Raw genomic sequence first — 25,289 nt, forward strand, 5'->3', positions numbered from 1 at the left:
GCGGTGGGAGCTGCACAGGCAGCAGGGCAATGCAGCAGCAGCAGGTGTAACGTGTGCCAGGAGCATGCCGGACGTGTCACGTGTCACTTGGCACGTGTCACTTGGGACTTGGCACTTGCCGCTTGGCACATGTCACTTGGCATGTGTCACTTGGCACTTGGCATGTGTCACTTGGCACGTGTCACTTGGCACATGTCACGTGTCACTTGCCACGTGGCAAGTGACACAAGCCAAGTGTCAAGTGACACGTGCCAAGTGACACGTGCTAAATGCCAAGTGACACGTGCCAAGTGACACGTGCCAAGTGACACGTGCTAAATGCCAAGTGACACGTGCCAAGTGACACGTGCCAAGTGAGCAGGTGTAACGTGTGCCAGGAGCATGCCGGACGTGTCACATGGCACTTGGCACGTGTCACTTGCTGATTGGCACGTGTCACTTGGCACATGGCACGTGTCACTTGGCACGGGTCACGTGGCACTTGCCACGTAGCAAGTGACACGTGCCAAGTGTCAAGTGACATGTGCCTAGTGACACATGCCATTTTGGACTAGCCCATCTTTTCAGAGGGGGTTCTTAGGGTTTTCTTTATTTTTAAAAGCACTTAGTGAATGGCAGTTGCTCCGCGGCCGTGATATGAGTTATCACGGTTTAGTGAATCAAGTTCTGATTACAGACTGGCCTATGATAGCATTTTTATAAAAAGAATAGATAGGGATTCAGGAAGATACTACCTATCTTCAAATTATTTTGAATAAATTCAAAACAGGCTTACAACATTACTTATGTTCTACACACTGACTTGGACTGCCAATTTCCCATCACTAAATTCATTTCTTTCATTCTGTCTGCAGTCTCATCTTCTTTGTCCAGTATGCCTCATCCCTTTCAAGATCAGAACAACTCCAGAAACTATCCCAATTATTCCAACAGATAAGCCAGTTGCACAGATTGTGTTCTCTGAATTCTCTGATGGGACCGGTGGCACATCAGGTCCTGTAGTGAAAAAAAAAAACCTAATAAAATGTTTTTTAAGATGATAAAGATTATATATTTAACTAGCTGATGACCCAGCGTTGTCCAGGTATGTATTTGGTTGTTATTGGTTCCGTCCACTTTTTTTTTACCTTGCCACACAGTCACTCAATGACCAAGTCTATGAGCTTTGGGGTCCTTGGCATCAATAATGTAAATTTTCCCATTGAAATTAAACAAATCTGACTGGCTGCTGGTGGCTCCGCCACTTTTTGGAATTTGAATCAGTCATCCAATGATCCTTTGTAGCAGGTTTGAGGGCTATGCCATTAAGAGTGTAAGAATGGCAACAATTTAAATATTCCCCTTGAAAATCAAAAGGCTTCACCCACTTTCCTGAATATTAATCCCAGTCACGTAGTGGCCAACTGTGCAAAGTTTGAGAAACCTGCCATAAACAGTGTAAGAATGGCTGCCATTAAAATTTTCCCTGTGAATTTTTTGGGCCCTGTCCACTTTTTGTAACCTTGACTCACAGCAACTCAATGGCCAAGTTTGTGAGCTTTGAGGTTCCTGGCATCAATATTGTGAGAATGGAAGCAGTTTATCAAGCAAGGAATTGAAACAGTTTCAATAGTAATAGAAAAATATTAATCCCAGTCACCCAATGACCAACTGTGCCAAGTTTGAAAACCCTACCATTAACAATGAAAAACAAAAGTTTGCTTTCTTAAAACAGAAAGAATTTGCGCCAATTCAGGTTGGAGTGAGCCCGAGATGCCTCCCAGTGCAACACTGCTGAATGTATGCAAATTAACCATTGTTACCTTTAGAAGCTAAACAAGCTTCTAAAGGTAACAATGGTTAATTTGCATACATTCAGCAGTGTTGCACTGGGAGGCATCTCGGGCTCACTCCAACCTGAATTGTCGCAAATTCTTTCTGTTTTAAGAAAGCAAACTTTTGTTTTTCTTAACATCTTAGTAAGGGGGCTTTTAGGACCAATGTAGTCCCTTACACACTCCAATGAGTTCTGGTTCACCATGAGCTTGCTGGTTGGTATTAACAATGAAAGAATGGCTGCAGTTTACAGACGACTCAGTGTTGCCCAGGTATGTATTTGGTTGTTGTTCCCCAAATCAAACGATTGGCTGGAAAGTGTAATGGTTAAGGGCTCTGCCTCTGACACAGGAGACCTGGGTTCAAATCTTGGCTCTGCCTGTTCAGTAAGCCAGCACCTATTCAGTAAGGAGTTCTTTGGGTGAGACTCCCTAACACTGCTACTGCCTACTGAGTGTGCTCTAGTCCGACAGGAGAAAAGTGGTATACAAAAAAAGGAATTATTATTAATAATGAGTAGGTTATTTAGTATTAAACTGTTGCTCATTCATGAAAGAAAAGCCATAGATGACATGGGTCAATAAGTGCTTAGAAATCTTCAGTAAGTTTAGGTGGTCACATTCTGGCCCCTGCTTCTATAATATGCACAGGGCCAGATTTCTGGAAAGGCCACAAAGGCCCAGGCCTTGGTCGGTTGCAGCCCAAGGGGCACCCCTTACTATATGTGAAAGAGGAGGCTGAAAATGGGGAGGCACGTGAAAAAGGGAAACTGATGCCCAAGGGAGGTGTTCATGAACGCGATGGGCGCTGTAAATAGATGATACGCATAGAAGAAGGGGCTATGCATGGAATGGGAGAAGCGCTGCTGCAGATAAAAGGGGAGCAACAACGTACCTGGCCTAGGGGCACAAAATGTATAAATCCTTCCTTGAATATGCAGACAGTCTGACAAAAATAGTGACCATGGAGATTGAGGGACATGCTGCTGTAAGCGCCATCCAAAGGTTAGACGAGACAAAACAAGAATCATTTATACAGTGCTTTTCTCCAGGCAGACTCAATGCGTCAGAGCTGCAGCCACCAGGGCGTGCCCTATAGGCAGCAGCAGCAGTGTTAGGGAGTCTTGCATGAGGTCTCTACAATGAATAGGTGCTGGCTTACTGAACACCACTTTCCACCAATCTGCACATTTCTATTCATAAGCACTTGACCTTCAGAGGTATTCAAGGTTATGCTTGACCATTCTGATGAAAACAAGGTGCCCATTAGAAATTCTGGCCAACAAGCTCCTATGTTGTCTGTATGGTAATCAGTTTGTTTACCTTTGAAGGCCAGACTTTCAGGGAGTAACATAAAAAGCACAAATTAGTGCAAATTTGCACAATCTAAGGGCAATGTTAGCACAAAACTACTGAGCTCTTTTGCAAATGTAGCAGCCCCACTAGGTGTGCTTAAAGTGAATGGGAACTGCTTTAAAAAAAATGAACCAAATATTTAACCCCCTTGCCATTCCGATTGTGTCGGCGCAGCACTTTTAATTTTTTTTTTAATTCATGTAGCTAACCTAGCGCTAGCTACATGATAGCCGCTGACAAGCGGCATCCCCCTACCTAAACCGATCGCCGCCGGCGCTCTCTGAAAGCAGGAAATCCCGTTCAGAACGGGATTTCCTGCTGGGCTTCCCCCATCGCCATTGGCGACGGGGCGGGATGACGTCACCGAGATGTCAGAGAGAATCCCGATCCACCCCTCAGCGCTGCCTGGCACTGATTGGCCAGGCTGCGCAAGGGGTCTGGAGGGAAGGGGGGGCGGCGCGGCGGGTAGCGGCGAATCGGCGGCGAGCGGCGGCGATCGAAATATGCACACAGCTAGCAAAGTGCTAGCTGCGTGTAATTAAAAAAAATTATGCAAATCGGCCCAGCGGGGCCTGAGAAATCCTCCTACGCAGGTTACCCCGAGCTGAGCTCAGGATAACCGGCAAGGAGGTTAAAGGGGAACTGAAGAGAGAGATATATGGAGGCTGTCATGTTTATTTCCTTTTAATCAATACCAGTTGCCTGGCAGCCCTGCTGGTCTATTTCTCTGCAGTAGTATCTGATTAAAACCAGAAACAAGCATGCAGCTAGTCTTGTCAGATCAGACTTATAAGTCTGAACCACTGAAACACCTGATCTGCTGCATGCTTGTTCAGGGGCTATGGCTAATAGTATTAGAGGCAGAGGATCAGCAGGGCTGCCAGGCAACTGGTATTGTCTAGAAGGAAATAAACATGACAGCCTCCATATACCTCTCTCTTCAGTTCCCCTTTAAGGAAAGGGAAGGCTCTGGGTCCTATTGAGCTTTCCCGCTCCTCTCATGTATCCTTCGTTCCAGCGCTGGCTCCCCGGTAGCAGTATTCAAACAATTGGTCAAATACTGCCTTTCTATCGCAAAAGAGGCTTCGGATGTTTTTTGTGAGTCAGAGTGCTCCTGAAGACAGGCAGCTCCATACTGTGCCTAAGCGAGCATGCTTTCTCACACGTTCATGCAGGTGCAGTACAGAGCCGCCTGGTGAGGGATTCAAATGGGGAGCCAGCGCTGCAACAAGGGCACTGTCAGAGAAGCGTGGAGACTCTATAGGACCCAGAGCCTTCCCTCTCCTTAGGTAAGTATCTGGTTCTTTTTTTTTTAAATTCCCATTAATTTTAATTAAGGAGTCTGTTATGGAATGTTAATTAGAACCTGCCATTGCAAATCTCTGCCCCCTGAGCAAGACCACCCCTTAAGAATTGGGCATTACCCTGTGGGGTGGGGGGCAGTGAAGACTACACCTCTCTTCTGCTGATCACCCTTATTCAATGGCTCACCTCCACCTCCAGTGCCCAGGTGAAGGTAGGAGTAACTGCTGCCATGTACATGGCAGTAGGGCCAAGCCTGTAAATTAAAGCAGACCTGAACACAGAACGTCTTCTCTGCTCTAAAAGCTTTGCAACAGCATTATAACCTTTAAACAAATGTCTTTGTTACGCCTGATACAAATACCACATCCTAAAATAAATCTGCACTTTGATTCATGGAAGCAGACATATTGTTAGCCTTATGTACTTTCAAATGGCCTTATCTGCCATCAGGTGACCCAGGGGGAGATCAAATTACAACTTGTGATTAGTAACAAATGAGGGGGAATTACACAGGCTAAACTCTCTAAACACATACCGGGTGCATTTCTCTATGTTAAATTGTTTCAGCACTGCTTAAACTCCCATGTGTGCGTGCGGTGCGTTTTGAATGTGGGGTAGATGTATGAGTCATACTCTCTGCTGAAACAATTTAAAATAAAGTTATTATATTTTAAACATTAAAGGGACTCCGAGCTCACCCAAAAAAAGAAAGTTGTACTCACCAGGGGCTTTCTCCAGCCCAGTGCTGGTCGGGAGGTCCCACGCCGGCGTCCTGGCTCCTCTCCTTCTCCCCGCTCCGGAATGGCTGACAGGCCGCAGCCCGGGCGACACTCGGTAGAGTGTCGGGCTGCTCCTTCCGCATATGACGCGGATTACGTCACACGCCGGCCGCCTCGCGTCATCACGGCGGCCGGCGTGAAAGTACTGCGCATGCGCGATTAAAGCGCGCATGCGCAGTACTTTCACGCCGGCCGCCGTGATGACGCGAGGCGGCCGGCGTGTGACGTAATCCACGTCATATGCGGAAGGAGCAGCCCGACACTCTACCGAGTGTCGCCCGGGCTGCGGCCTGTCAGCCATTCCGGAGCGGGGAGAAGGAGAGGAGCCAGGACGCCGGCGTGGGACCTCCCGACCAGCACTGGGCTGGAGAAAGCCCCTGGTGAGTACAACTTTCTTTTTTTGGGTGAGCTCGGAGTCCCTTTAAGTCACCTATGCTCCTTTCTATCTATTTATGTGCAAGTTACTAATAGTGGGGTTAAGGGGCACACCCACTATATACCAGGTAGCTGTAGGTGGGAAGATTCATCTTTAGTATTTATAATACAACACTCTAGATAAGCAGCGCCAGCTAGTTTATTTGTTATTGCATTTCTCTATGTATTTCTTCAGTCTTGTGCAAGAGTGCAGGTCCTCTTTAACGTTAATATTAAGAGGTCTTCAAACAATCATTAACCCTCTACCATCAGAACACACGCTCACAACAAGCTGGAAAACCAGCAGCAATATAAGCAACTAAGAGTCCATTATTTAAGTTTCAGCAGAATTAGCATGATTTCTCTTGTTTGATTCTTTGTCTGTGTGCAATATTAAGGGACCCCCAGATGCCCACCCCCTAGGGGTGGGTGTAGGGATACATCAGTACCTCTTCCCCATTTCTACAAAAGGTTAAGGCTGGTTTCACAGTGGGACGTTACAGGCGCACGTTAGAGCAGCCTGTAACGCACCCCACCGCAAAGTAATGAAAAATCAATGGGGCTGTTCACAGTGCCCACGTTGCGTTACATTGTAACGCTGCGTCACAAGACAACGTACTGCATGCAGTACTTTAGACGCGGCCGAGCCGCGTTAGACTGCTTGCACATGCCCAGTAATGTTGGGGAGGAGCGGAGAGCGGCCAGGCACATGGCTAATTAATATTCACTGCACTCAGTGACGTGCAGTGTTTACTTCCTGGAGCAGCCGCTCTGTGCGGCGATTGGCCGGCGGGACCACGTGATGTCGCATGCGCACAAGAGTGCGCATCACGGCATCACTGACGCCAGAGTGAGCTGCACAACGCGGCTCACTCTGACGTCCAGATCCAGCACCACCAGGCGTTGAGTTAGGGGGACATTATGCGACCTTAACGCCCCCTCTAACGCAACGTCCTGGTGTGAAATTAGCCTTAAAGTAGAAAACAAAATATCCAATATCCTCTAGCCTGAATGTTTGCCCCCAAGGCCCTCATCCTCTGCACACCCACCACCATACTGAAAAGGGCCTACCTTATGTGGGTGGGACTTTTTGGATATAAATGCATTTCCTGTTTGTATCTGGCTAGCTATGACCTTGTGTCTGAAATGCGTCGGCTGCTGAACATGTCTTTCTGGACGTGCCAATAAAAGTTTGCAGATTTTATATCTACACACAGTATGCTGCAGGCTATTGTACAAAATTAATGTTTGCTGCCTGGTGGAGAGTCGTCCAGACACTGCTGTAGTATTGGGAAGATGAGAGTGGTCTTCCTACTGGTTTCTACTGGTGGGTCAACAGTCATACATTCTACCTTCTAACACACCCACTTACCCCAAAACATTCTTGTGGGTTCATCCAGGCCCCAGTGCTCCACCTCACAGGTGTAAATGTCTTCTCTAGATGGAATCAATGCCAGGTAGTGGAACTTGCGGAAGGAGTGATCCTGGGATGGCAGGAAGATGGTCTCAGTTCCCTGCACATCAATCTTCTCTCCATTCTTCAGCCAGGTCATGTTCATCACAGGTGGGAAGATGTTCCGTACAGCACAGATCAGGATGTTTGGTTCCCCCAGCACTACGGGATGTTCTGTGTACACTCTGACTATGGGTGGAACTGATACGATTACACAAAGTTATAATGTATACTTCAAAGTACATATAGGCTCTGTCTACAGTTGTGCACATAAGTTTACATACCCTGGCAGAATTTATAATTGTCATAGAATTGCCATTTGTCATAGAATATGAATGATAACACAAAAACTTTTCTTTCACTCATGGTTAGTGGTTGGCTGAAGCACTTTATTGTCAAACAACTGTGTTTACTCATAATTACTACACAAGCTACCCAAATGATCCTGAACAAAAGTTTACATACCCCATTGCAATTGCCCCCTTTAACATCTATAACAGCTTGAAATCTATTGTGGTAGACTAGTAGTGGATGAGGCTCTTTATCTTTTCAGGTGAAGCTGTCTATTCTTTCTAGCAAAAAGCCTCCAGTTCCTGTAAATTCGTAAGCTGTCTTGCATGGTCTCCCCAGTAGTGGTGCTCATAATGACTCAGTAATAACATAATTTCGTAATTACGAGTCAAAATTGGCACTCAAAATATCGTAATCGGAAACCGTAATCAGACGGAATTACAGGTTGGGATTACAAGTGTACGCAAAGTTACACTAGTAATTTCGATTATGAGCCATAATTTCAAGTACTTTAAAGAAAACCTGTAAACTCAAAAAGTTCCCCTGGGGGGTACTCACCTCGGGAGGGGGAAGCCTCAGGATCCTAATGAGGCTTCCCACGCCGTCCTCCGTCCCTCGGGGGTCTCGCTGCAGCCCTCCGTACAGCGGTGATGTAAATATTTACCTTCCTGGCTCCAGCGCAGGCGCTCTGGCGGCTGGCGGCTCCGAAGTAGGCGGAAATACCCGATCGCCGTCGGGTCTGCTCTACTGCGCAGGCGCAAGTCTCCGGCACCTGCGCAGTAGAGCGGACCCAACTGAGATCGGGTATTTCCGTCTAGTTCCGAGCCGAAAGCCGCCACAGCGCCCCCGCTGGAGCCTGGAAAGGTAAATATTGAACTAACAGTCGGGTCTGTTGGTCGGCTGACCGGAGGGCTGCAGCGAGACCCCCGTGGGACAGAGGACAGCGTGGGAAGCCTTATTAGGATCCTGAGGCTTCCCCCACCCAAGGTGAGTACCCCCCAGGGGAACTTTTTCAGTTTACAGTGTCTCTTTAAATAATTACAGAAGTGCATTTTTTTTTTCATTTTAGACCAATCAGAGTGTCCCCAGCACGTCCCTAGCAACCAGTAGAAATGACCCCTCCCTATATAATGCGTACACCATTTTGGTATTCATCTCTATATATTCATTTTTTTTTTGGGTCAGTGAGCTAGCTAAGTGAACTAGTGTAGCGCTCTGTGTACTAGCGTAGCGTAGTGCTTAGTGGTCATCAGTGACTTAACTTGTCCATCCCATTAACAGTACAATATTTTCATCAGATGCAATCTTTTGACACAATATTTATGATCGAATTGTACAGAAAACGGCACAGTGTTTGGTTAAAAAATTATGTGAAACGGTTCTTTAATCGATTGGAACTGACAATTCAGTCAGCGGTCAAACACACAAAACCTAATGCTGCAGTGGCTGTAAGTAGCACACAGGCAATACAGCTGGAATCTAACCAAGTCATTGCTAGACCTGAAAACGAAAATACTACTTATGACGGAAAAATAAAAAAAATGATGGAGGACTTCACGGTGAGGATTAAAGAAACTATAGTAGAAACAGTACAGGTTTCTATAAAAGAAGCAATAAGCAGCGAGCTCAAAGTGATCAAAGAAGAAATTCTACAGCTGTCAGAGAGAGTGAACAGTTTGGAAAAAGAGACAGACAATATTGTTAAACAGACAGATTTGCATAGAGAAGAAATAGGAGCGCATAAAAAGTGTTTGAAGGACCTTACACACAAGATAGACGACCTGGAGAATAGGAATCGAAGAAACAATATAAAAATTTGTGGACTACCTTCTAATATCCCTCCCAAGGATTTACAAGAAGTGGCTGGAAAAATGTTTAAAGAATTTACAGGCAACGATGCACCAGCTGGCATACTAATAGACAGAATCCACAGGATTGGCAAAGAAAAGAACTTTTCTGGCCTTAAAAGCACAGATGTGCTCTGTAGGGTGCATTTTTTTCATGAAAAGGAACAGATCTTGAGCAAAACTCGTACTTTAGGCGCTCTGAAATTTAATGGTTGGAGCATTGAGTTATTTCCAGATCTATTTAAGAGGACAATTGACCGCAGAAGGTTGCTGAAACCACTGCTGGAGAAAATTAAACAAAAAGGAGGAATCTATAAATGGGGTTTCCCCCTATCATTGAGAGCCACCATCGATGGGAAAACATGTGTTCTTAATGATGGCGAACCAATTCAGAAGTTCCTGTCTAACCTAGGGCTCCCCCCAATTGAGATTCCAGGCTGGGAAGATTTGTAATCTGTTTTTTTGTTTTTTTTTGTTTTGTTTTTCAAACACTTTACCGCTATATTTGCACGCAAAAGGAAGGTAGGCGGTAAATATCTGACATCGGGACTCTATTCCATTTGACGAGTATCAAGATGGAAACATTTAGTTGTCAGTTCGGACAAGACCAATCTGATTGTGAAAAGAATGAGTGTATGTATGATTGAATTCCACCGATACCCGCCTAGGTGTGCCCTGTTGCTGATGTCCCGTCCTCCTGCTCCGACACAGGCAGCAAATGGAGCGTCATGTAATGTTTTTTAATAATTATTTGATATGGCAGATAATTTGAGATTGCTTACACTTAATGTTAAAGGAGCTAACTCTGGATGTAAGCGTAGGATAATTGTAGATGAACTAATAAAGAATAAAATTGATATAGCATTCATTCAGGAAACACATTTTAAAAAAGGGAAACTCCCCAAATTCTTTGATAAAAGGTATAAAGAGTGGATCGTTAATTTGAATGAGCAGAAAAAAGCCTGTGGAGTAGCTATTGTGATAAGATCAGGTCTGGACTTCACTATAGACCAAATTTACAAAGATAAAGCAGCAAGGGAGCTAATTGTGCTTGGGAAGGTCAATGGCATCCGTTTGACATTAGCAAATGTGTACGCGCCAAACAAAGGCCAAGTAGCCTTTCTAATTGATTTTTTTAAGAGAGTGAGAGAAAAAGCCAGAGGTAGGGTCCTTATTGGTGGAGATTTCAACCTAACGATTGACCCAAAACAAGATACCTCACAAGGCTTTTCGCACATTTGCAAACGTGATATTATAAAATTTAATAATGAACTTACAAATTATAAACTCGTAGACACATGGAGGATTAAAAACCTTGAAGAAAGAGATTACACCTTTTTTTCCAATGTACACCAAAATTACTCCAGACTAGACTATTTTCTTATCCCAGAAAACTTTATTACATCCATTATAGATGCCACAATTGGGCACATTACCTTCTCAGATCATGCCCCTGTCATATTAAGGATTAATCTTGGTTCAAAAATCCCGCAAAACAAATTATGGAGATTAGATAAAACTATATTAGAGGAAGAAGAAACTAGACTTTTGATAACTAATGCGATAAAGGAATTTATTGAAATTAATTTACCAACCGCGACAACACCATCCATCCTTTGGGATACACTAAAATGTGTTGTAAGAGGAATATTAATTAAACTGAGTAGCAGAAAAAAAAAAGATAAACAAAAAAAGATTACCGAGCTAATAAATAGTTTACACTTAGCAGAAACAGAACATAAATCCTGTCTATCGTCTAAAGCACTACTCAATTTATCAAAAATTAAGACAGAATTAAATGTACTGCTTGATAATAAATGCATAAAGGAGTATAAAGACTTTAAAAAACATTATATACAAGGAAAAAACAAACCGGGTAAAATATTAGCAGATTTACTAAAAAAGAAAATGCACACAACTAAATTTATTCAGCAAATCAAAAATACAGACGGCAGATTAGTCGAAGGTACGGAAAATATAGGTAAGGTGTTCTCTCTTTTTTATGAAAGATTATACAACATGGATATTCCAAGACTCCAGAATGCAAGGGATTACTTGGAAAAAATCAATTTGCCTAAATTAGACACTGTAGACCAAGAAATGCTTGGCTCATTAATAAAAGAAAGTGAATTTATAGATACTGTGTCCAAACTCCAGAAGGGAAAGAGCCCTGGTCCTGACGGTTATTGCGCAGAGTTTTATCAGTACTTCGCTCCAGTCTTGGCCCCTATCTTTTGTAATATGGTTAACAATGAGGAAGGAGCTGCTATCTTTTCTAAAGAGACTAACCGAGCAACCATAACGTTAATTCCAAAGGAAGGGAAATCTAACTTAGAATGTGCAAATTTCAGACCAATATCGCTTCTAAACTGTGATGTCAAGATTTATGCAAAAATCTTGGCAAATAGACTGGGCGGGGTTGCTGATGGAATTCTGGGCAAGCAGCAGGCCGGCTTTGTTAAAAATAAACAAACCCAAGATAATATTTATGCAGCAATAAATTTGATACATACATGCAGAAAAAGGGGGGTAGAAGCAATAATGATTGCTGTAGACGCAGAAAAAGCGTTTGACAGACTTTCGAGGGATTTTATATTCTTAATTCTCGAAAGGTTTGGCTTTGACTTCAATTTTATTAATAAAATTAAAAGACTGTATACGAATCAAAGTGCCGGAGTCAATGTTAATGGACATATATCTAGTAATTTTGACATAAAAAATGGGGTCAGACAGGGTTGCCCACTATCTTCTTGGCTATTCAATCTAAGTCTAGAAGCTGTTATCCAATTAATTCAGTTCGATAATCAGATAAAAGGTGTTAAAACAAATGAAGATGAGATCAAAGTGCTTTCCTATGCTGATGATCTGTTATTAATCCTGACTGACCCGATCCATTCTATTGCTAGGTGTGAGGAACTTTTTAATACATTCTCACTGTATTCCAACTTTAAGTTAAATCAAGACAAAACTACAATCTTGAATTTGGGGTGTTCAGTTGCTACTGTACAAAATATTAAACAAAAAAATAAATTTAAATGGAACGAGTGTGTAATTAATTATCTTGGAATCTCCCTCACTAAAGACCCTAAGGATCTGTTTAGAGCTAATTTCTCTAAAATTATAAAAGATTATAAGGAAAAACTTCAGTCATGGGATCGCCCTTGTTTTAACATCATTGGCAGGATTAGTATTATCAAAATGATTGTGCTACCCAAGCTCATCTTTTTATTGCGGAGTTTGCCGGTGACCATCCCAGGTTCATGGTTCCAAAGCTGGCATAAAATTTTTCAAAACTTTATATGGAGTAGGTCCAGACGTAGATTAAGCTACAAACTAATCTCTAGGGGGAAAGAGACGGGAGGCCTAGCGGCACCAAACATCCAGAATTACTACAGAAGTATACACTTGGCCAGAGTTCTGGACTGGAGGATAGAATCCTCTCCTAACAAAACAGGTAAAATATGGACGTTACTGGAAAAGGAGGAAGGTAAACTTAATTTAATTTTTTCATGGATACCAAGTAATATTTATAAAGTATATTCCACTACCTACCATCCGCTGATTAGCCCCACACTAAAAACCTTTTACTGGTTTGTTCTAAAATGGCAAAAAGAAACAGGCCTCTCGCCTCTGACCACATTGAGAGACAATCCAGACTTTATTCCAGGTTTGGAGAAGTCTTGGTTTATAAAGAACAAAATAAGCAGTGAAACTCGTATTATTAACCTCAGGGGCGACCACACTTATAAAATACCTAGCCTATTATGTAATCATGGGCAGGAAAACTCCTGGGGATTAACTCAAGCCCGAAGTTTCCTGCAAAAAGTGCACTCGAAATCTACTAAAATTAGGAAAGACCTGAATATTTTAGAAAAACACATCCTACTTAATAAAAAAATGGAAAAGGCTCTATCTAAACTAAATAGACTTAATAGCCCAGGAGAGATAGATAATTCTACCCCAACGTACTGTACAAAATGGGAAACAACTATCAATCCTACTCTCAGTTGCAAATGGCCTAAGATCTGGCGTAGTAACTGGTCTATACAGGATGCAGGACTACAACTTATCCAGTACAAGACCACTGCTAAATGGTATATTACCCCAGCACACATCCAGAGATTCACTGGCCATAGAGAAGTCTGTTGGAGGTGTGGGCAGGAGGACGGGACAGAGCTGCACATGTGGTGGACATGCCCCATTGTTAAAATCTTTTGGGATGAAATAAGCCATTTTTGTAGAGATTTACTAGGAGATACCTTCGATCTATTTGCAGAAGAAGCTATTTTTGGATTTGCTGACACGGGTGGGTGTAAAGGTAGTATTTTAATTAAAGAAGTAGGTACCAAGGTTGCCAAAAAAATGATAGTAGATAAGTGGAAAGAATCAACCCCCCCAAGCTTGGATGAATGGGTCTGCAGAATGGACCAGCTATGTGGTGGCAGTACCTCTGTAGTTCAAGATACGAAGGAAGACAAAATGGTTTGTGGTGGATGTGAATGGGCAAGTCCGTACAGTAAGACCTGGCAAGAAATTACAGAAAGGTATATAAATAAAATATAAATATACACACATTTTGGGGATAAAGGTAGACAGAGCCTGAGGCGGGTGGATAATCTGCGGTGGAGACTGGTAACAGGATATATTGCGCTTCGGTATGTTTTTGTGTGTTTGTGAGTCTGAGTGGGAAGATTGTGGACTAAGAGTGAATGGATGAGGGTTGAATGTGCATACGTACATGCGGAAGCTAGAACCTTTGCCCATCGTCTGAAGGTTAGCAAGCTGGGACAATTGAAATAGTGCAGTCATGCTGGAGAGGGGAGGATTGGGCACTGAAAGGGTAGTTAAACGATCTATTTAGTTTGTATAGAAATTTATAAGCGCTACAAAAAAATGGAACCGAACGATGATGATAGCATTACCCAGCGATGGCACACAGCCACTTAAGGCTGATGAGCCTCTAGCTGACAAGCTTTCTGCATGTGGTGTGCATCTGAGTTAATAAAGGAAAAAAAAAAAAAAAAAAAAGGAACTGACAATTCAGTCGATCTGAAAGTACGATCGTATCTGAAGAGAGAAAATACCCTAATCGACCTGTTTAAGGGAACAATCAAGAATTACCTAGTATAGTCACATTTCACATGAAAGGCAGTCAGACAGGTTCTGTGTACTCTCTGTTGTTTTGTACTTTGTCATTGTACTTGTGTTTTGTGTAGCTGTCGTTTTTTTAATTTGTCAGTGACAGGTAGTCCGCTTTTTGTCCGAAAGTTAGTGTTTTCTGTATGTTCATTGTGTATGTATGATATATATACAGTGGTGTGAAAAACTATTTGCCCCCTCCCTGATTTCTTATTCTTTTGCATGTTTGTCACACTTACCGGTAAATGTTTCTGCTCATCAAAAAACATTAACTATTAAACAAAGATAACATAATTGAACACAGAATGCAGTTTTAAATGATGGTTTTTATTATTTAGTGAGAAAAAAAACTCAAAACCTACATGGCCCTGTGTGAAAAAGAAATTGCCCCCTGAACCTAATAACTGGTTGGCCCACCCTTAGCAGCAATAACTGCAATCAAGCGTTTACGATAACTTGCAAGGAGTCTTTTACAGCGCTCTGGAGGAATTTTGGCCCACTCATCTTTGCAGAATTGTTGTAATTCAGCTTTATCTGAGGGTTTTCTAGCATGAACCACCTTTTTAAGGTCATGCCACAACATCTCAATAGGATTCAGGTCAGGGCTTTGACTAGGCCACTCCAAAGTCTTCATTTTGTTTTTCTTCAGCCATTCAGAGGTGGATTTGCTGGTGTGTTTTGGGTCATTGTCCTGCTGCAGCACTCAAGATCGCTTTAGCTTGAGTTGACGAACAGATGGCCGGACATTCTCCTTCAGGATTTTTTGGTAGGCAGTAGAATTCATGGTTTCATCTATCACAGCAAGCCTTCCAGGTCCTGAAGCAGCAAAACAACCCCAGACCATCACACTACCACCAACATATTTTACTGTTGGTATGATGTTCTTTTGCTGAAATGCTGTGTTACTTCTACGCCAGATGTAACGGGACACGCACCTTCCAAAAAGTTCAACTTATGTCTCGTCGGTCCATAAGGTATTTTCCCAAAAGTCTTGGCAATCATTGATATGTTTTTTTTTAGCAAAATTGAGACGAGCCTTAATGTTCTTTTTGCTTAAAAGTGGTTTGCGCCTTGGATATCTGCCATGCAGGCCGTTTTTGCCCCGTCTCTTTCTTATGGTGGAGTCATGAACACTGACCTTAATTGAGGCAAGTGAGGCCTGCAGTTCTTTAGATGTCGTCCTGGGGTCTTTTGTGGCCTCTCGGATGAGTTTTCTCTGCGCTCTTGGGGTAATATTGGGCGGCCGGCCACTCCTGGGAAGGTTCATCACTGTTCCATGTTTTTGCCATTTGTGGATAATGGCTCTCACTGTGGTTTGCTGGAGTCCCAAAGCTTTAGAAATGGCTTGATAACCTTTACCAGACTGATAGATCTCAATTACAGTACTTTTGTTCTCATTTGTTCCTGAATTTCTTTGGATCTTGGCATGGTGTCTAGCTTTTGAGGTGCTTTTGGTCTACTTCTCTGTGTCAGATAGCTCCTATTTAAGTGATTTCTTGATTGAAACAGGTGTGGCAGTAATCAGGCCAGGGGGTGACTACAGAAATTGAACTCAGGTGTGATAAACCACAGTTAAGTTATTTTTTAACAAGGGGGGCAATCACTTTTTCACACAGGGCCATGTAGATTTGGAGTTTTTTTTCTCACTAAATAATAAAAACCATCATTTAAAGCTGCATTTTGTGTTCAGTTATGTTATCTTTGACTAATAGCTAATGATTTTTGATGAGCAGAAACATTTAAGTGTGACAAACATGCAAAAGAATAAGAAATCAGGAAGGGGGCAAATAGTTTTTCACACCACTGTATATATATCACCTTTTCCACCTTTTCCAACAAGCATATTCTCTAGCTTATGCCATGCAGGGCCGGGCCGAGGCATAGGCTGGAGAGGCTCCAGCCTCAGGGCGCAGTGTAGGAGGGGGTCACAATTCATTCAGCTGTCATTCCTAATTGTGTATGAAGCAGAAAGAAATAAGAAAAGGGGATACATGGCAGTGACTGCAAGCCAGATAACTAGAGATTAAGGTGTTGGGGAGGTTGTGGGCCCTGTGGCCCTCTTAGTCTGATAGCAATCAGTGTGTGACGGCTGGGGTGGGAGGGATGGAGGGGCGCACTTTGGTGTCTCAGCCTTGGGTGCTGGAGGACCTTGTCCTGGCTCTGATGCCATGCACCCACTAAATAACCTAATTACGCACTGCCTGTACATATACTGTATACATCCCCACCTCTTGTTTCCACCCCATTCCTTTAGATTGTAAGCTCGCAAGGGCAGGGCTCTCACCCTTTTGTGTCATGGAATGTTATTAATTTAATTGCTTGCACACTGTTAGACATTTATACATTTTAATCATCATGTTATTGTAATCAGCAGTGCTGTATCTTGTATCAATGTTCATATTTGATGTATATCATTGTCTGTATCATTATGTACCCCTTGTTTGTTTTCTTACATTGTACAGCGCCACGGAATATGTTGGCGCTTTATAAATAAATAAATTATATATATATATATATATATATATATATACAGTGGTGTGAAAAACTATTTGCCCCCTTCCTGATTTCTTATTCTTTTGCATGTTTGTCACACTTAAATGTTTCTGCTCATCAAAAACCGTTAATTATTAGTCAAAGATATCATAATTGAACACAAAATGCAGTTTTAAATTATGGTTTTTATTATTTAGTGAGAAAAAAACCTCAAAACCTACATGGCCCTGTGTGAAAAAGAAATTGCCCCTTGAACCTAATAACTGGTTGGGCCACCCTTAGCAGCAATAACTGCAATCAAGCGTTTGCGATAACTTGCAACGAGTCTTTTACAGCGCTCTGGAGGAATTTTGGCCCTCTCATCTTTGCAGAATTGTTGTCATTCAGCTTTATTTGAGGGTTTTCTAGCATGAACCGCCTTTTTAAGGTCATGCCACAGCATCTCAATAGGATTCAGGTCAGGACTTTGACTAGGCCACTCCAAAGTCTTCATTTTGTTTTTCTTCAGCCATTCAGAGGTGGATTTGCTGGTGTGTTTTCGGTCATTGTCCTGCTGCAGCACCCAAGATCGCTTCAGCTTGAGTTGACGAACAGATGGCCGGACATTCTCCTTCAGGATTTTTTAGTAGACAGTAGAATTCATGGTTCCATCTATCACAGCAAGCCTTCCAGGTCCTGAAGCAGCAAAACAACCCCAGACCATCACACTACCACCACCATATTTTACTGTTGGTATGATGTTCTTTTGCTGAAATGCTGTGTTACTTCTACGCCAGATGTAACAGGACACGCACCTTCCAAAAAGTTCAACTTTTGTCTCGTCGGTCCACAAGGTATTTTCCCAAAAGTCTTGGCAATCATTGAGATGTTTTTTGGCAAAATTGAGACTAGCCTTAATGTTCTTTTTGCTTAAAAGTGGTTTGCGCCTTGGATATCTGCCATGCAGGCCGTTTTTGCCCAGTCTCTTTCTTATGGTGGAGTCGTGAACACTGACCTTAATTGAGGCAAGTGAAGCCTGCAGTTCTTTAGATGTTGTCCTGGGGTCTTTTGTGGCCTCTCGGATGAGTTTTCTCTGCGCTCTTTGGGTAATTTTGGTCGGCCGGCCACTCCTGGGAAGGTTCATCACTGTTCCATGTTTTTGCCATTTGTGGATAATGGCTCTCACTGTGGTTTGCTGGAGTCCCAAAGCTTTAGAAATGGCTTTATAACCTTTACCAGACTGATAGATCTCAATTACAGTACTTTTGTTCTCATTTGTTCCTGAATTTCTTTGGATCTTGGCATGATGTCTAGCTTTTGAGGTGCTTTTGGTCTACTTCTCTGTGTCAGATAGCTCCTATTTAAGTGATTTCTTGATTGAAACAGGTGTGGCAGTAATCAGGCCTGGGAATGACTACAGAAATTGAACCCAGGTGTGATAAACCACAGTTAAGTTATTTTTTAACAAGGGGGGGCAATCACTTTTTCACACAGGGCCGTGTAGATTTGGAGGTTTTTTCTCACTAAATAATAAAAACCATCACTTAAAACTGCATTTTGTGTTCAATTATGTTATCTTTGACTAATAGTTAACGTTTTTTGATGAGCAGAAACATTTAAGTGTGACAAACATGCAAAAGAATAAGAAATCAGGAAGGGGGCAAATAGTTTTTCACACCACTGTATATATATATATATAATTTTTGCTATTATTTAGAAGACCTATCCTGTTTAGTGTAAGCATATTTATTTAGTTGAGGTAATAGTTAAAGCGGTATTGTCACCATAAAAATCAAATTTCAACAGCAACTGGTCTGAGTGTATTAAAGGGACACTTAAGTCAAAAAAAAAAAATGAGTTTTACTCACCTGGGGCTTCCAATAGCCCCCTGCAGCTGTCCGGTGCCCTCGCCGTCTCCCTCAGATCCTCCTGGCCCCGCCGGCAGCCACTTCCTGTTTCAGTGACAGGAGCTGACAGGCTTGGGACGCGAGTGATTCTTCGCATTCCTGGCCACAATAGCACCATCTATGCTGCTATAGCATATATCATATACCATATAGCAGCATAGAGGGTGCTAATGTGTCCGGGAACGCTAAGAATCACTCGTGTCCCCAGCCTGTCAGCTCCTGTCACCGAAACAGGAAGTGGCTGCCGGCGGGGCCAGGAGGATCGGAGGGAGACGGCGAGGGCACCGGACAGCTGCAGGGGGCTATTGGAAACCCTAGGTGAGTAAAACTCATTTTTTTTGTTTGACTTAAGTGTCCCTTTAAGTGATAAAGGTGCTAATCCTGCATTCAAAACTTGCAAAACTTTTTCTGCTGTTATGATATGGAGTTATCACATACTTTAGGAGCACTGGCCCTTTAATAGCCATTGCCATTCAGTTGCATGCTGGGGGTTCTTTTTATCTATAATATATTCCTCCTCTTCCATTTATTTCCCTACCTAGCTTCCTGTCTGAAACACGATCCAGCTCACTTGTGTTTACAAGCAAGGCTGAGGTGGCTCAGCGATTGGAGGAGAAAAGAAGTGCAGTTCCTAGTATACACCTCAGTGGGAGTGTCTGAAGACTCTGGGAAGAGGGCAGCTAATGAATACACAATGAGCAAGAGAAGGGGGAGGGGGGAAACAAGAGTCAGGGAGGATATGATGTCAGCATTAGCTTGGCAAAATGGCCACTGCCTAGAATAGGATTTTCTGCTTTTCCTTTATAAAATTCACAGGAATCATTACGTGGATAGCACAATACATCTATTATGCAAGTAGAACTAGTATTTATCTACTTATAGATTTTTTTTATTTCTAGGTTAGCATGGGTATCGCTTGTTCTTTAAGGGCCCGTTTCCACTATGAAGTGATGCGAGTGCGGCTACCTCGCTGCATTGCATCACTTCCACTGCCGTTCGCGTCACTTCCACATCGGGAGATGCGGAAGTGTATGGAGGGGGGCGGCAGGCGGATGCGGCTGTGTGAGAATCTGCAGCATTGGTTTCAGGACACCTGCGGTGCAGCTATGTAGCCGCATCGCACTGCATGTAATGGAAATGGGCCATTAGTGGTACAGTTTTTACTGTTAAACGGAACTTGAGACAGGGAGGGAAGGAAAAATTATACATACCTGGGGCTTCCTCCAGCCTCCTCCAGGCAATTTGCTCTTTCACCATCCTTCTCTGCCACTTGGATCATCTGGAATCCGGCCCCAAAAGTCCTCCAGTTGGAACCACTCAGTGCAGGTGCAGTCTGGACTGGAGCGCTCCCCAATACTACTGCGCGCTGCGATTTGCTGCAGTATGGGATCCCTGAGTGGCACATTTCCAGCCACCAGCCCGCCATTACATTTCCAAGATGGCAATTCCAGAATTGCACAAGTACGTAGTGCAGAATGAGACCTGTGTGCTCGATTACACTCTGGGGGACTTGGTCCATCTCACTATGGACTCATGGAGCAGCTGCTATGGACAGGATTGCTACCTGTCCTTCACCTGCCACTGGGTCACCAGTGTGGAAGGCGGTGGGGCCTCAGCAACTGGCACAGCAGCAGCACCTGCACAGCTGCTGGTGCTAACCCCACAGTGTCATAGGAAATGGCTTCCCAGTCACCTCTGATCCATATCCATCCGTGACTGCAGACGCACCTTACAAGCATTCCCCCCTGAGTAGCAGCATGGAGCACTGTCACCGACAAGTGCTGCTGCAGTTGGTGACTAAGAGGCTGATGGCCGGTGGCACCTACAGCTGGCTATCTATGCTAGGTGCACCTATAGCTTGCTATCTGTACTGGGGGCACCTAAAGATGGCTACCTATACTGGGGGCACCTAAAGATGGCCACCTATACTGGGGGCACTTAAAGATGGCTACCTATACTGGGGGCACCTATAGCTGGCTATCTATACTGGGGCACCTGTAGCTGGCTACCTATACTGGGGGCAACTTACTCTGGCTACCTATAATGGGGTTACCTATAGCTGGCTGCCTATCCTGGGGGCACCTATAACTTGCTACCTATACTGGGAGCACCTATAACTTGCTACCTATACTGTAAGGTGTTTTTTTTTTGGGGGGGGGGGAGGGGCGGGGGGATGCAAAGTTTCGCAGGAGGGCCCAGTGATATCTAGTTACACACCTGGTAGTATGAATTCTAAAGTTGCAAATTTTAACAACTATTAATCTATTTACAGGAAAATTACAATACAAGGAAAACACATATGCTGGTATGTATGTAAGTACTAGCTGATTGCCCAGCGTTGCATGGGTAGGTATTTGGCTGGTGTCGGCTCCACCCACTCTTTCTAACCCTAACACACAATTACTCAATGACCAAGTTTGTGAGCCTTGTAGTCTTTGGCATCAGTAATTTGCATTGAAATGAAAAAAATCTGATGGGTTGTTTGTGGCTCCACCCCCTTTTCTGAATTTGAACCCCAGTCACCCAATGACCAACTGTACCAGGTTTGAGGCCTGTGCCAATAACAGTGCAAAAATGGTAGCAATTAAATATTCCCTTGAAAAGCAATAGGTGAAGCTTAATACACTTTTGTAGGCTCCACCCACTTTTCTGAATATTAATCCCATTCACTGAGTGACCAACTGTGCAAAGTTTAATAACCCTCCCATTAACAGTGTAAGAATGGCTGCAGTTTACATTTTCCCAGTGAAATTTGTATTTTTCTCCACCCACTGATTGCCCGGCGTTGCCCGGGTATGTATTTGACTTGTGTTGGTTCCGCCCACTTCTTCTAACCCTAACGCACAAACACTCAATGACCAAGTTTGTGAGCTTTGGTGTCTTTAGCATCAATCATTTGTATATTCCCATAGAAATTAAACAAATCAGATTGGCTGTTTGTGGCTCTGCCCCTCTCCAGCATTTGAACCCCAGTCACCCAATGACCAACTGTAGCAGGTTTGAGGCATCTGCTATTACCAGTATAAAAATGGCAGCAATTTAAATATTCCCCTTGAAAATCAACAGGTGAATTTTGATTGGCTATTATAGGCTCCACCCACTTCCCTGAATATTAATCTCAGTCACCCAGTGACCATCTGGGCAAAGTTTGGGAACCCTGCCATTAACAGTGTAAGAAGGCCCGCAGTCTACATTTTCCCAGTGAAATTTGGTTTTTGCTCCGCCTACTTTTTGTAACCTGGACATACAGTCACTCAATGACTAAGTTTGTGAGCTTTGGGGTCCTTGGCATCAATAATTTGTATTTTCCCAAGAAATGAAACTGTTTGTGGCTCTGTCCTCTTTTCTAAATTTGAACCCCAATGACTAACTGTACCAGGTTTGAGGCTTGTGCCATTAACAGTGCAATGAATGGTAGCATTTTTAATATTCCCCTTTAAAATCAACAGGTGATTTTGATTGGCTTTTTTAGGCTCCACCCACTTTTCTGAATATTAATCCCAGTCACAAGTAACCAGCTGTGCAAAGTTTGAGATCCCTGCCATTAACAGCGAAGAAGGGCTGCAGTTTACAATTTCCCAGAAAAATCTGTTTTTGACTCCACCCACTTTTTGTAACCTTGACACACAGTCACTACTCAATGACCAATTTTGTGAGCTTTTGGGTTCCTGGCATCAAAATTGTGTGAATGGAAGCAGTTTATCCAAAAAAAGCAAATCTGATTGGCTGTTTGTGGCTCGACCCCTTTAGTGAATTTGAACCCCAGTCACTTGATGACCGACTGTAGCAGGTTTGAGGCCTCTGCCATTAACACTGTAAGAATGACAGCAGTTTCAATATTCCCCTTGAAAATCAATAGGTGAATTTTGATTGGCTCTTGTAGGCTCCACCTACTTTTCCGAATATTAATCCTAGTCCCCCAGTGACCAACTGTGTCAAGTTTGAGAACCCTGCCATTAATAGTGTAAGAATAGCTGCAATTTATATTTTCCCATGTAAAAAGTTAGTTGTTTTTGGCTCTGCCCACTATTTCTAACCTTGACATACAGTCACTCAATGACCAAGTTTATGAGCTGTGGGGTCTTTGGCATCAATAAGTTGCATTTTACCATTGAAATTAAACAAATCTGATTGGCTGTTTTGGCCCACTCCCTTTTCAGAATTTAAACCCCAGTCTCCCAGTGACTGACTGTACCAGATTTGATGCCTCTGCCATTAAGAATGTATGAATAGGAGCAATGTAAATATTCCCCTTGAAAATCAAAAGGTTAATTTTGATTGGCTGCTGTAGGCTCCACCCACTTTCCTGAATATTAGTCCCAGTCACCCAGTGGCCAACTGTGTCAAGTTTGAGAACCCTGCTAATAACAGAATGGCTAAAATCAATCTAAAAAATCAGATTGGCTGTTTGTGGCTCCACCCACTTTAGTGAATTCGGACCCCAGTCACCCAATAACTGACTGTATCAGGTTTGAGACCTCTGCCATTAACAGTGTAAAAATGGTAGCAATGTAAATGTTCCCCCTTGAAAATCAATAGGTAAATTTTGATTGGCTGTTTTTAGGCTCCACCCACATTTCTGAATATTAATCCCAGTCACCCAGTGGCCAATTGGGTCAAGTTTGGGAACCCTGCCATGTAAAAAATTAAGTTGTTGGCGCCGCACACTATTTCTAACCTTGACATACAGTCACTCAATTATCAAGTGTATCAGCTTTGGGGTCCTTGGTATCAATACTTTGTATATTCCCATTGAAAAATAAACAAATCTGATTGGCTGTTTGTGGCTCCGCCCCCTTTCTGAATTTGAACCCTAATCACCCAGTGACCAACTGTACCAGGTTTGAGGCATCTGCTATTAACAGTATAAGAATGGTAGCAGCTTAAATATTCCCTTTAAAAACCGAAAGGTGAATTCTGATTGGCTGTTGTAGGCTCCACTTACCTTCCAAATTCTTAATCTCATTTACCCAGTGACCAACTGTGCAAAGTTTGAGAACACTGCCATTAACGGTGTAAGAATGGCTTCAGTTTATATTTTCCTAGTAAATTTTTTTTTTGTTTTTGGCTCCGCCCACTTTTTTTAACCTGGACACACAGTCACTCAATGACCAAGTTTGTGAGCTTTCAGGTTCCTGGCATCAAAAATGTGTGAATGGAAGCAGTTTATCCACCAAGGAAATCTGATTGGCTGTTTGTGGCCCGCCCCTTTGTGAATTTTGACCCCAGTCACCCAAAGACCGACTGTAGCAAGTTTGAAGCCATTGCCATTAACAGTTGTAAGAATGGCAGCAGTTTAAATATTCCCCTTGAAAATCAATAGGTGAATTTTGATTGGCTCTTGTAGGCTCCACCTACTTTTCCGAATATTAATCCTAGTCCCCCAGTGGCCAATTGGGTCAAGTTTGGGAACCCTGCCATGTAAAAAATTAAGTTGTTGGCGCCGCACACTATTTCTAACCTTGACATACAGTCACTCAATTATCAAGTGTATCAGCTTTGGGGTCCTTGGTATCAATACTTTGCATATTCCCATTGAAAAATAAACAAATCTGATTGGCTGTTTGTGGCTCCGCCCCCTTTCTGAATTTGAACCCTAATCACCCAGTGACCAACTGTACCAGGTTTGAGGCATCTGCTATTAACAGTATAAGAATGGTAGCAGCTTAAATATTCCCTTTAAAAACCGAAAGGTGAATTCTGATTGGCTGTTGTAGGCTCCACTTACCTTCCAAATTCTTAATCTCATTTACCCAGTGACCAACTGTGCAAAGTTTGAGAACACTGCCATTAACGGTGTAAGAATGGCTTCAGTTTATATTTTCCTAGTAAATTTTTTTTTTGTTTTTGGCTCCGCCCACTTTTTTTAACCTGGACACACAGTCACTCAATGACCAAGTTTGTGAGCTTTCAGGTTCCTGGCATCAAAAATGTGTGAATGGAAGCAGTTTATCCACCAAGGAAATCTGATTGGCTGTTTGTGGCCCGCCCCTTTGTGAATTTTGACCCCAGTCACCCAAAGACCGACTGTAGCAAGTTTGAAGCCATTGCCATTAACAGTTGTAAGAATGGCAGCAGTTTAAATATTCCCCTTGAAAATCAATAGGTGAATTTTGATTGGCTCTTGTAGGCTCCACCTACTTTTCCGAATATTAATCCTAGTCCCCCAGTGACCAACTGTGTCAAGTTTGAGAACCCTGCCATTAATAGTGTAAGAATAGCTGCAATTTATATTTTCCCATGTAAAAAGTTAGTTGTTTTTGGCTCTGCCCACTATTTCTAACCTTGACATACAGTCACTCAATGACCAAGTTTATGAGCTGTGGGGTCTTTGGCATCAATAAGTTGCATTTTACCATTGAAATTAAACAAATCTGATTGGCTGTTTTGGCCCACTCCCTTTTCAGAATTTAAACCCCAGTCTCCCAGTGACTGACTGTACCAGATTTGATGCCTCTGCCATTAAGAATGTATGAATAGGAGCAATGTAAATATTCCCCTTGAAAATCAAA

General features: G+C 42.9%; 1 protein-coding gene across 1 annotated transcript in view; it reads right to left on the minus strand.

Annotated features, from left to right (window-relative positions):
* Window positions 1-778: 778 nt before the first annotated feature.
* The window catches only part of LOC137527275 (H-2 class II histocompatibility antigen, A-U alpha chain-like), a 54,806-nt gene continuing 30,295 nt past the window's right edge, over window positions 779-25,289 (minus strand). Inside the window, exons 3-4 of the mRNA XM_068247781.1 lie at window positions 7,041-7,322; window positions 779-996 (exon numbers count right to left, since the gene is read on the minus strand). Coding sequence (XP_068103882.1) covers window positions 857-996; window positions 7,041-7,322 — 422 coding nt within the window. The 3' untranslated portion in view covers window positions 779-856. The remainder of the gene's footprint in view (window positions 997-7,040; window positions 7,323-25,289) is intronic.

The sequence above is a fragment of the Hyperolius riggenbachi genome, chromosome 8 (genome assembly GCF_040937935.1).
Source record: "Hyperolius riggenbachi isolate aHypRig1 chromosome 8, aHypRig1.pri, whole genome shotgun sequence".
Lineage (NCBI taxonomy): Eukaryota > Metazoa > Chordata > Amphibia > Anura > Hyperoliidae > Hyperolius > Hyperolius riggenbachi.